This window comes from Oryzias latipes, chromosome 23 (genome assembly GCF_002234675.1).
Source record: "Oryzias latipes chromosome 23, ASM223467v1".
In the NCBI taxonomy this organism is placed as follows: Eukaryota; Metazoa; Chordata; class Actinopteri; order Beloniformes; family Adrianichthyidae; genus Oryzias; species Oryzias latipes.
Genome location: NC_019881.2, coordinates 13,530,900 through 13,543,868, shown reverse-complemented (window position 1 = coordinate 13,543,868; position 12,969 = coordinate 13,530,900). Strand labels below are relative to the sequence as shown.

Sequence of the window (12,969 nt, the reverse complement as noted above, 5' to 3'; positions counted from 1 at the left end):
CTCCATTGTTCTTGAAAAGGGGGGAACGTTCACCTAACGCGTCCCAAATAGACCTTGAAAAATATTTTAAACATAAAAATAATACTTAAAACAATTATTTAAAGATCTATAGCGTATACATTTATTTCAATGGGAATTCCATTTATTATTTATTGCCAAAGAAATCTATTGTTTTTGCTTGTTATCCGTAAAGATGGTACAATCCAATCTGCCCCTGGCTTTTATGACAGGAATGTGAGTACTGGGAATGGGAGGCAGTAAGGAATAAGGTTCAGTCAGCAAAGATAAGATTTTTTTTTCCGTATGAGCAGCTACTGGATTAGGGATTATCAGGAAACTAATCCCACATTTTAAATGAACTCTTTGGGATTTAATAGGCATTCGCTAAGAACCAAAAAGGTTACCATTTTCTTTTAAAGATAACAAAACTCCTAAAAGTCATAGGTCAAGTTAGGTTTTAGATTCATTTCTAAAAGGTTATTAACATTCATTTAAAATAGAAGACCTTCCTGAACTGTGCCACACAGCTAGACTGAACTGGTAAATAAAGCAAGGGAAAATTAAATGCGCTCCATTTCTTTAACATCACCTAAGGGTTCAAGCTGACATGTGCGCAAAAATAACTTAATATTTTTAGTAAGGCTCTTTTTTATTTATTATTTTCTGAACAGTTTTCTATTTTACAAATCAAAGCATACTCTGGGCATAAGAAATTAAAGTGAAGATGTGATAAGAAACAACAAATATTTGTCAGATATGTAGTAAAAAATTAGAAAATAAAAAAAAAAGATGATTACTTAAGCAGATAATTGGGTGCAGCAAAACGTGGATTTGAACAATAGCTCTCCTGCCTGCCTGGCGTACTACATTTTTTTCAAGCTCAATCGCTTTAGGGAGATTACCCCCACTTTGCCATATGCTCAGTCAAACAGGTTGTTCTACTAACACAAATAAATTCTTCTGTTTTGTGTCACACTTTACCACGCGTCGATCCTTTTATCACAGAAATTCTAATTAAAGATAGCTTGAAAAAGTAGAAATAGCTATTATTAGCTCAAATAAGTTTATGTAACCACCACCTCAAAGTCACACTTCTTGATGTGTTTCTTTCTATGTAAGAATATGTAGGAGTATGTTGAAAAACTAGCTCATTTGAAATCCTTTTAGTACTGATTTGCAGGCTTTTATCATTTGACGTAAGCACAGGCTCCTCATTTGCCTATTTTGATAAAGCTCAAGCAAAAAAAAGGTAATTTTTCAAACCCTTCTTTATTTAAATCAATTTTCTTAAAAGCTCACAAAATTAGAATAAAAAAATGCAAAACACCTGATTATTTGTCACGAAATCTTATTAAAACTGGCAGTCATTTTTGTAAAACTTCTAACTATGAAACTGCTTTCTGCGTGTCTGCTCCTGTCTGCAGTGTTACACAATGGCGCGGTTATATTCCAGCTGAAACTGCACGATGACTTTGTCTCACTCTTAAGTTCTGGGTGGGACGGAGTGAGAGCACGTCTGTTTGCAGCTCCTGCCTGTGTATATGTATACAAGTACACGTGGTTGTCTGTGTGTGCACAGCAGCAGAGGTCATCCAGATTGTACACGGTGCTCAGGCAGATTCACAGTGTCTTAAATTACAACCAGCTTTGCAATCCTATTTGTATGAATTCATAAACATGGTTCATTTTTCTGAATACAGGATTCATTTTTCTGTTCCTAATTTAAAGGCAACCTCTCACCGAGTTTTTAGGAAATTTTTGCTTCTGCATATTCTGACTACAGTTTTTCAATTCTGCCTTCTGACTCGTGCTCAAACCTTTCTCTGCTCTTGTCGAGCTTGAAAAACCAGAGAGTCAGAAGAAGAAACACCTGAGGAAACGCTGCATGGCTCCGCCCACCTTCATTTTTGTAAGTATCACAATGATTCAGGCAGATGAAGTGGTACAAACGTGTCTATTTCAAAGCCTCTTTCAGCGCTAAAGAGTAAAAGCTAAAGTTTTGTCATCAGTCATCAAACTTTATTGACAAACTTTATTCACATAGTTGCCTCTTTACAAGCGAGTAAAAAGAAAACACTGGAAAAGGAGAAAATATTTAAAACACAATCATACATCACAGCTCAAAGTATCATGAATCACAAGACTCAGTCTTTAAATAGCTTAAAAATAATAAAATAAAAATTCAAATGAAGAAGTGCAAAAGAAACCTGATAAAAAAAAAAAAATTTAAGCAAAGGGTAAAAATAGTGAAGCTGCAAAGATGAATAAAACAAAGTTAATTTACAAATGCAGCAAAAGTAAAAAACAATGCGATGATTAAAAAAAATCTAAGCTGTAGCCTTAATAAATATTAATTAAAAGGGAAAGTCGTTGAACAAATATTATCATACTTTATTATATATTTATATTATTTTATTACTTAAAATATATATAACATTATATATGTGTAAACTTCTTAACACCATTCAGGCATATTAGGAAGTGCATTTATGTTTCATGGACTGTGTCATGTATTTAAAATGTCCAATGTTGTCAAAAGTTTACAAAGTCTTCCTAGTCCTTACAGCCACAGATGTGTTTACGTGGACTGTACGTTCACAAAACTCCTTAAAGCTGATAATGCAACAAAGCAAACAAAAGCTACATGTCTTCACAGAATTGAAATGTGGAAATGTAAAAACAAAAAAAACCCACACAATTCACTGTGGTTTTTTTTGTGATACTGAATACAAACACTTGTTGTATTTCCACAATAACAATAGAGATTGTTGTCTGTGCAACAACACACAGTTGACGCAACAGTTGTTACGTCATCCCGACTACATGACGTGCAGGCAGATGCTTTTGTGGTGTGGACATAAACCCTTGTTTGAGGTAAAATATGCATAAGTGAGTGCTAGCATATTGTTTGCTTTTGCTTTCAACCGACTTTTTTTTTTCAGCAAAAAAAAAAAAAAAAAAAGTTCCAAAGACAAGGCAAAAATGAAACATGAATATTAAAATTTGGAGTCTCGTGGAACAAACCTCCCTTAGGCCTCTTTATGAATGTGTAATCATACTGAGAAACAATGTGGGTTTTTTGGGAGGGAAAATGTCACAACTGGGTCATTTAAACAGGCCAGCATCTCCCGGCATTTTCCTTTATGGGAAACATTACACCATTGAGGATTGCACAGTAGCGATTATACAGGCTCATTCACAAAGACATCACAAAAGAAAAAAAAAGAACCAGACAGCTGACATTACCATTAGAGGCGGTGGAAAATTCCCTCACACATACTCCTGACCTTACTTTTGATAACATACATGTCTCTACTTGATTTTCATTGCAAAGTGTACTGCAAGAAAGAGCCCCTTAAATAAGCAAATTTAGTTTTAAGTTGGAAAAAATTACTTAAAATAAGCAAGAAATTTAATTTAAAAAAAAACGATCTCACCACTAATTTGTATTCTAAAATCAAATTCTAGTCACTAAGACATGTTTTCTCTAAATAAGATTATTTTCGTATTGAAGAACCTTCTTGATAACCTAATTTTTCTTGAGATACAAATAATAAAATGATATTTCTTAAAAACAAAGGTCTTTTTACTTTAGCAGTTTGTGCAGTGTGATAATAGAAAAACCAACCCTAAAAACAATTTAAGACTGGGGCATACCTGTCATTTAGTAGTGTTTTTCTGTGTTCATATATATTGTAAAACTGGTTATTGTTATAGTCATGTGAAACTTCTAAACCACTCCTCTCGGTCGGTAAAACCTTATGAGATTATTTACTGTGTCTGCTGTGCACTGCCACTTTTAAACCACAAGATGGCAGCACTGCATTAGATTTAAAATCAATGATGCCTTTTCAGTGCCACTCAGTTATATTTGACCCCATTTTTTGCAAAATAGTGCAAGAATTAGATGATCAAATTGCTGATTGATCCATGTCACACAAACAAAAAGAGCATCTTCACTCGATTTGAAGATATTTCCATTAAAGAAAAGAAAAATCTGTATTTCTGTATTTCTAATCTAATCTAATCTAATCTAATCTAATCTAATCTAATCTAATCTAATCTAATCTAATCTAATCTAATCTAATCTAATCTAATCTAATCTAAAGCATATGTGAATTTTTACGTCAGATACTGCTAGATTTTATTTTTATTTTTTGTAAATAATCTTGAAGAAAGAAATGTAAGGCTTGAAACATTTTAGAAACAATAAGAAAGTCGTATAATGTCCAGATTCTTTTGTAACTCATTCTGTATAATGACAAGTTAGTTAGTTATTTAGTTAGCAATTTAGTCACACAAAAACTAGCTCATAACCTCCAACTCAGATATTCTTTTCTCCTTTTCTGTAGAACAAACTTACTGTTGTGAGGATGCATCCTTTTGATTCTATGTGCGGTCTCCATCTTTTTTGTTCTTAAATATTCTTTTTTTCCTCACTGCAACTCTAATTTTCTAGTCATTACAACCGCTACACAAAAAACTCCATAATCCCTCCAATTTGAGGTCAACAAACATACAAAAACCTTAATACCTCCATTTCCTCTGCCCTTCAACCACATTTTTCAATGTTCTATTGACCTGTTACCCCATTCAGCATCTGCCGTATGTTTTGCACAACCGTTTTTCCAAAAGTCCTTCTCAATACAAAGCAAATTCCAACAAATGATCATCACTGCAGCTCTGTTTTTTGAGCTTTGGTCTTTCAGTGATACTTTCCCTAATATGCAGTCGACCTTGAAATCATTCACCTGAAAAAACTGGACTTTACTTTTATTCAGCTTGCAAGTTTCTCCTCGAAATGACCGGCGTCTTCTCCCAGAAGTAAAATACATCATTATGGAAAAAAAGAAGCAGATTTTGTTTACAGCTGAACAAAATGTAGGTGGAACACTACTTTTTGGGTTCATGACACATCAGGAGACCCAACCATTCGGCCTTGAGGCATGATAATGACTATCCAAATAATTAAAGGAGCTTATTTGTAAAAAAAATACAGATTTTTAAGTTGAAGTCCACAGTTAGGAGGTTTTAGATAACTATTCAGATAGTAGTTGACTAATATTTTATCTGTGGTTCTTCAAACACATATAAACACATTTTCAGTTCTCGGCACAGCCTTACCAGAGATTGTTGTTGTTGTGGTGTGCTGTTGTGATCATCGAATGTTAAACTGAAAGACCCACTCCAATGAAAATCTTGTTTTTTGTGTTTTCAACATGTACTTGAAGCATTTTACTGATGATAGAGGACACTTATAAATAAAATGAAGCTTAAAACTGCATTTCTGAGTATTTCTTTGTTCAAATAATTGTGAATCAGGAGCAAAAGTGCTTATTTGTGATGTAGAAAATACACTGGGCAGGGCAGAAGCTCCTCGCTTTGTTGCGATATATCCACTTGCAGAGGACTAGATCCATATACATCTGTGTCTTTTCTCGTCTGAGCTGGCATCTGGCTCTAAACTGTACGGCTTGATAGCTCCAATATTTCTAGACATTTTTGCTGTATTGGTAATGTTATAGGATGGGGGTGTAATCTCATGGAAAAGCTTGTAAAAGGGACAGCTCTTAGTTATTGGTGACGGGAAGGGGAAATTGGCATCTGAGCCCACAACACAGATGTGAATTTCTGATGAAGTTCTGAAAAATTACAGTAATCTTTTAAAATGTTGGCAAAAAACGGCATAATCATAATTAAAAGACCTGTGGGAATGCTTTTAAAATCATGATTGGAGTGGGACTTTTAAAGACATGTGATGAACAGGATGCAGGTTTCTGCACATTGCATTGAAATGAGAGAAGCAGCGTTTGCTCCTCTCAGCTGTTTTACCGTTGTGTCCAATCAGGGTAAAAGTATCTTTTAAATATTGATTAGCGTCTTTTATAAGAAGGACTAAAGAAATTCAAGTCAGAGGGCAAAACATTGAAACCAAACTATCCCGAAGGTTTCTTTTTGTTCAGCAGCTGCTCTAAAAATGGCTGGCAGCTGTAATGCTACACTGAGGAGGCACTGCAGCAGGCAGATCCGTCTGTGCGAGCACAGCTTCTGCATCATCCCAGCTTTGGTAACACTGACGGATCTGTTTTCCGTAAAGCTAATCTCCTAACGCGCAATGCCGGATAGGGCTCCTTTGATGGCTCCAAATCGTGTCCAGGAAGTAGCAAGGGTTTGGCCTTCCCAGAATATACAGGTGATAACAACAGGAGGCACACTGTGTCAGATAATTCACCACTGAAACAGATTTGACATTTTCATTTGGCTGACAAGTCACTTGACCAGATTGGATGGGTCTTGGGTTACAACTTCTGTACCAGGACTGAGAGGTTTCCACACAAGAGGTCCAATTTGATGGGGAGTTTGGTTTCTTTGCTGTAACAACACACGGCTAAAGTAGTCACCCCTGTGTGTGGTTGTCATCTTAGTGTTCTCTTTTCACGGAACAGCAGGAACGTTTGCAAATGAAGTGTCATTTCTTTAACCTATGATGGGACAGCATTCTTTTGATTGTGACAGATTGTGTTTAGCTGCTTTGCAGGTTGGGGGGAGTATAGTTGTTAGTAGTCAAGATCAAACAGCCACTGATCATCACATAACCTAATGGACTGCTGAAGCACATGCAAGTGTAGCTAAAAGACTAAACCCGTACCAACAGACATTGCTATTTTGTCGTGTTACGATTTATCTTTAAGTACCACTCCGATCATATTTTGATCTATTTTGAAAGGGTTCCCAATGGTCTTTTGATTAGGATTATGCCATTTTTTAGCCACACAAAAAAACCCTGTAACTTTTTAGCACATAGTTTCTGAAGAGCGACAGGAGTTTATAAAAAATTCGCCTCCAAGTTGGGTGTGGGACTGTTGGCAACCCTGACTCCACTTCCTGTCAATCATGACTGTGAGCTCTCTGCTTCCATGCTCTCCCACTAGCTTACAGCACTTCACAACCCTTCAATACTGGAGCTATCTAGCCTTACAGTTTTAAGCCAGATGTCAGCTCATATGAGGAAAATGAAGGCGTACATGGATCTGGTCGTCTACGAGTGGATGCATCCGAATGGAGGGGAGCAGTGAGCTTGTGGCCCACCCTGCTTATTTTCTATGCTCTTTATCAAATGACATTTTTTTCTGTCTCCTCCTGATTCACATTGATTTGAAAAAATAATAACTCAGAAATGGAATTTTGAGCAAACCTTTCCATATACCGTATGTGTATGTATGTATGTATAAGAAAATGCTACAAGAACATGTTAAAAACGCCAAAAAACACAATTTTCATGAGTCTTTTATCTTTTCTTGTGATAAAAGAGGGAAGTTTGAACACACATATGAAACTTGCCTTCTGTCAAATCTTTAAATTTCTTATGTCCTTTTTTCTATTTTGTTTTTCTTCCTTTTCTTTGGCTAACTGGATAGTCCATCTGAATTTCACTTTGTGGGGAATCACGCCAAGGTTTACGTTTTCAGACGGACCAGAGTCTTCACTAGTGATCACATGAGTTTAAAGGTCTTGGAGGAAATGAGCTCCAATTCGGAACAAACTATTTTAATGGAAATGCACCGAAATGAATAGTCTAGCCTGTGAAAACAATTAATGGCATATCTGTAAAATATTTCTTTCACAGTTATTGGTTATGATTGATTTTGCTCCCCTTTTCCAACTTTTTTAAATAGGTTTGTTTAAAAGCACCAAGCAAGCACTTCCATGCCTGACGTAGACTGTTACATCGATGCACATAGAGATTGAAAAAATAAATAAATATATAAACAAATAAAAACAGTCTACTATGTATTAATGAAAGTGTTTCATAGATGTGTGTTTGTAGCTGTACCGCTCCCTGTGGAAATTTGCATGAAATTTGTATGTTAACAAATAAATGAATAAAACGTTGACGCTGCAGCTCAGCATTTGTGTTTTGGGTAGTGGCTGACCCCTGTCAGGACTAGGGTTAGAAAATAGATGGATGTTTCAAACCAGTCGTCTTAGCTTCATAGTCGCTGTCATCTCTGCCACATATGTCACCAAACTCATGAATGGGTGGGAAGGTTTGAAAAACTAGGCTGTTCAAACATGTTAGACAGTTAAGGAGTTGAGATTTCAATGTTCTACTGTTAATAAAAAAAATTAAAGGGCCTATACAATGCATTACAGTGGCACACAAAAGAACGATTTTTTAAATTAAATATGAGTTATTTTTGCAAGCTCTTTTTCAACCCGGAAGTAAGACGACTTGATCTCTGAGGCACTTCCTTTTGCTCCGTGTGGGTACCACCCATTTCATGAAGTCAACCTAGAGTCGGCCTCAGCAACGTGTCTGGGTTTCATCCACAAAAACAAACAACATCTAAACCTTTGCAAAGATGGATGTGCATATTGTGAATATAAAAATCAATCGTTTTTGTCTGTCACTGCTAATTCCCCTGAGAAAGTGTGTGTGTGTTTTGCTGGGGGCGGTGCTGGCAGAGCAGTCTCTTCCTGGAAGGGGCTGTTCTTCATTTGTCCATGTCAGCTCATAAGAACCCGCTTGTTTTCATGGATTGGGAGGGGCTGGTGCTCAGAGCGCTGGTTTGCAACCCTTTTGCTGTCCTAGGCACTGTAACATTGGGAGTGGGGTCATTTAGACCCCACAAGACAGTGCGCTGAACCTTTTTTCTTCAATGATATGTGATCTTCACTGGTGTCCATGGATTATATGAAATCTTCTCCACCCATATCATGGTAGGGAGAACACGGTAATGTAAGGATCGGGTCATCTGGACCCCATAGGATAGTACAAGGGTTAAAGGAATACTAAGAAATGCATGAACGCATCAAAATACCCCTTCGCAGTTTCTTTTCTTTTCAATAACAAACACTCTTTGACATATCATGAACATTTGACGGTTCCCATTTGACAGTTCACATGATCACTGCAAATCTCGGAGAAAAGCAGCTTTTCATGTGTGTTTTACAACAATATGCAACACATTACTAACGTAACGGGTTGCATTGCGGCGCAAAGCCACGACAGAATCACTTCATTTTTGCAGATGGAGTAAGCACTTTACTGCTGTACAGTGTTGCATATCAGCATAAGGCAGCTTTTCTCCTTTACAGAATCCATTGATTGTGTAAACAGTTGAAAAGTTACTGTTGTTGAAAGAATGTCAACACTGATGCTAACACTCTGGTGTTAAAGGTTTAAAAAAAAAGGAAAGAAGAGGTAATTAAAAGGGAATTTACCACTCAAGAAATCTTCAACCACTGTCACAAGCTATACACAATAACACAAAAAAGCACAGCAAAGATATAGCTCCTTTAGGTTTCAGAAATTAAAATAATTCCAGGTGAATACACGATGTTACAAAAAAAGCAACACACTCGCAGGATGCCATTTTTTTAATTAACATGTTTTTTATTTCAATCTCAAAATGAACATTTAATTTAGCATTTATTTTGCTTTCCATGCATTTCATAAACTGAATAAAACTCATTTTTTCTCAAATCATAAAAACTAAAGTGCACAACACAAATGTTCAGGATTATTTCAGTACAGTTTTCGGCCATAAAGTATTTGTCAGATTCATGTTATTCATGTGGCAGTAGGAGGAAATGTAGAACGTTGCTGGCAAATCCCAAACAAGCATTAACAACAAAACATTCGAGAAGCTCCATAATATTTTTAAGTGTCCTAATCTATGTGACGGATTTAAGACATTTTTTGACAGTATGCAGTGTAGGTCAAACCAATAAAGAAACACCTTTATTGAAATTATTTGTATTATTTTAAATGTGTCTTTTAAAAGTCACAAGTACACAACACATGGAATTTCAGCCCAGGGTTCAAGTGTTTGTGCAGGATTGGGTCTCTGTTTGCACATGAAGGCACTCAAGCAAAGTAATATTTGGTTCATAAAATATTCACAGTAAAATCTCCCCTGGCTCCAAATATCCATTTATGCTGTCTCGTCTTTGCTACATTGACGTTTCGGTTACTCTGCGGTTTGAATCGTCTACGAAGAAGAATCTTCAGAAAAATGTGGTGTTTATTCGTAAGGAAAAATAAAAGAACTCTCAAGACGTAATTTAGAAATATTTGGTAGAATTACATGCAGTTTCAAGGGTGATGTGCTAGTAATGTGCAGGTTTATCATGCAGATGAGTCAGTTAAAGCATGCTGATATAAGTACACAAATCTATCTAATAAAAACAGCAATTGAACCTGCTATTGTGTCAAAAAGATGGCAAGTTTGCAGCTGGAATTTACAAAAACCGGAAGTTTTAAGTTGGAAAAGCATAAAAAGTTGACGGCAAAAAACACTCAGAAGATCAGAAGATCAAAATGGCAGTGGATTAATAGAATTAAAATCATCTCAGGTAAACAATCAACGTTTTTTAAATATTTTTATGTTTTACCTTCTTAAAAACTTTAATAATTAACATTTTATATAACTTTTTTCAGGAGTAATATAATTAAGTGGATATGTGCAAAAAAAAAACTAAGTTTTAGCTTTAAAGCTTATAGCTAAAGGTTTAAATTAAAGAAAATCCTTCATGTCATCTGTATTCAGGCTAAAAGTCTCAGAAATGTGTTTTTGAGCTTATCTGATTTTAACCTGTAGATACAACAACAGTTGCTCAGCACTAATGTGAAATAAAAACAGATCCGTAGTCTCATATTTCATTTGTCCTTTGTTTGCTGGTCTTGTTTATGATGGATCTCCTCTCCCAAAACTCAATGGCAGCTGTTTCTTCCTGCAATTTAAAATGTGCAATTGTCAGCAAAAAACAAAACAAAAAAAAACACAGCCATAAAAACATGGCTAAAGGGGAGCTGCTGTAAGATATCTTCAAATGTGGAACTAGATTTTACTGTTTAATTTATAGATAGAACATAGACTCAAATTTGTGTACTTTTTTTAAGTCCCGCCCACAGGTCAGAGACAAATTTCTAATGAACTCCTGCTGCTCTGCAGAAACTATGTCCTATAAAACAACAGTTTTTTTGATTTTGGCTAAAAACAGCATAATCATAATTAAAAGACCATTGAGAACGCTTTGAAAATAGATTAAAAGATGATCGGAGTAGGACTTTGAGCCACATTTGAGCAAAAAGGTGTTCAAAATGTAAGAAAAAAACCTTTAGATTTTTTTTTTCTTTGACTCTGCTTGTCCGTTAAGTTCACCGTTCTCCACATTTAAGCAGGTACCCACTTTGACCCACTTTATTTTGAGCAACAACTTGGAGAGCACGTCCTGGTAGAGGCTCAAGCAGATCCACCCCGGGAGGTAGAGGAGGGTGATGAGTCCCATGAAGTTGTGGGGGTAGTGGGAGTAGTCCCAGGAGCAGGCGTCAAACTGCCTCAAGATCAGGCCCCAGGTGAACTCCCAGGTGTAGATGAAGCAGACATAGATGGGGAGCCGCCTCAGCGTCCCCCAGCCTCGACCAAAGTGCAGATAAAGGTAGAGTTTCTCCACCAAGAAGCTGCAGCTCCCATACATGAAGAAGGACCACAGCGACGTGTGTCCGCAGAGGCTTCGGTCGGACTTCTCCACCAAGTTGAACAGAGAGGTGAAGATCACCTCATCCAGGAAGCCGTGCATCCCAAAGAAGAGGAACCGCGCAGGCCCTGGCAGGGTCTGGAGGGGTCGGTGACCTTCCTTGAGTGTGGTCCATAAAGAGGAAGGGTGGTACTTGAGCTGTGACATCACTCTGTGAAACACCTGAGAGAAGTACAGAGCCAGGATGTAGTGCAGCACCAGCTGCGTCCCAGAAACCACCCGCACCTGTTCGGTCAGGGTCTTCACGTTCCCGATCAGGATCTGGAGTCCGATGTAGACTGACGGATAGAAGACGAAATGAAACGCCACGGGTCGACCTTGGAAACATCTCTTCTGAGAGTAGATCTTCTCCAGAGCGAAGTGGGTCAGTGAATGCATCACGCAGAGATACGGAGAGGAAAATCCCACCAGCTTAGGGTCCCGGTGGTTCAAAACCCCATGCAAGGATGACAGCAGGACATCCAAAGTCACGCCGTGCATCCCGTAGAAGTACAGCCGCATCCATCGCGGCAGCTCCCGCACTGACTCCCCCGCACTCTGATTCTCTGTGGACGGTTCTGGTTGAGCGGGTTCTCTTGGAGACCCGCGTCGGCTGGCCATCATCTGTCAGTCTGTAGACAGATTAGTCCGTCTTCCTCCTTCACATGTTTTGTTGTTGTGCCCTTCTGACTGTAGAGGAGAGCTACTTCACTGTTACTCCCGGTAGCGGCTGTGGCGTTCACTGCTGCTCAGAATTACTGACTTTATTAACTTCGCAGTAAAAAACTCAAAACCAACTCTGTAAAACAAGAAAACGTCAGTTTTACAAGGTAATGTACTAAGCGAAAAACATTTACGATAAACAACTATATATAAAAATGTAACGTCACCACGTTTTATGACCATATCTTGTAAAAATGTAAATGTTAGAACTAGGAATGCAAGGCCACGCCTCCATTCATAACAGAAACAGAGTTGGTACTCACTTTTACGATTATAGTGAAGGTAGCATCCTTTCCGCTGCCAGAGCCGGGTCGTCTTGCGCAGACGCAGTGAGCTCACGCCGTCCCCAGTGACGTCGTGACGCCCCTGTAATCACATGTCATTATTGATAATTACAGCAGATTACAGCACTATAATGTAGGACCAACTAAACTCATTTGTTAAAGCAACACGGAGGAAGACGGCCATCAACTAGAGAAGAGTAGAATTCCTAAAAGCTTCCTAAAAGAGGAAGATTTTTGAGAAATATAGGACATTTTTAAGTAAACACTCATTGTTTTCTTTTTATTTTTTTTACATGATTCACCATTGCTTTGTTACTTATTTTCTTATTTCTAGATTTTTTTTGAATCATTAATTTTAATATAAGAAAAAAGAAGCCAGTTATAACTAATTTCCAATATAAATTCTGTTTATGTTTTATGTAGACAAAATAACAACAAA

The 12,969-nt window shown here is 37.3% G+C and overlaps 1 protein-coding gene across 1 annotated transcript; it reads right to left on the bottom strand.

Annotated features, from left to right (window-relative positions):
• Window positions 1-9,376: 9,376 nt before the first annotated feature.
• On the bottom strand, window positions 9,377-12,299 carry tmem229a (transmembrane protein 229A). Its single transcript, XM_023952569.1, has one exon. The coding sequence runs from the start codon at window positions 12,145-12,147 to the stop codon at window positions 11,125-11,127; it is 1,023 nt and encodes a 340-aa protein (XP_023808337.1). The 5' UTR covers window positions 12,148-12,299; the 3' UTR covers window positions 9,377-11,124.
• Between the last annotated feature and the right edge of the window lie 670 nt (window positions 12,300-12,969).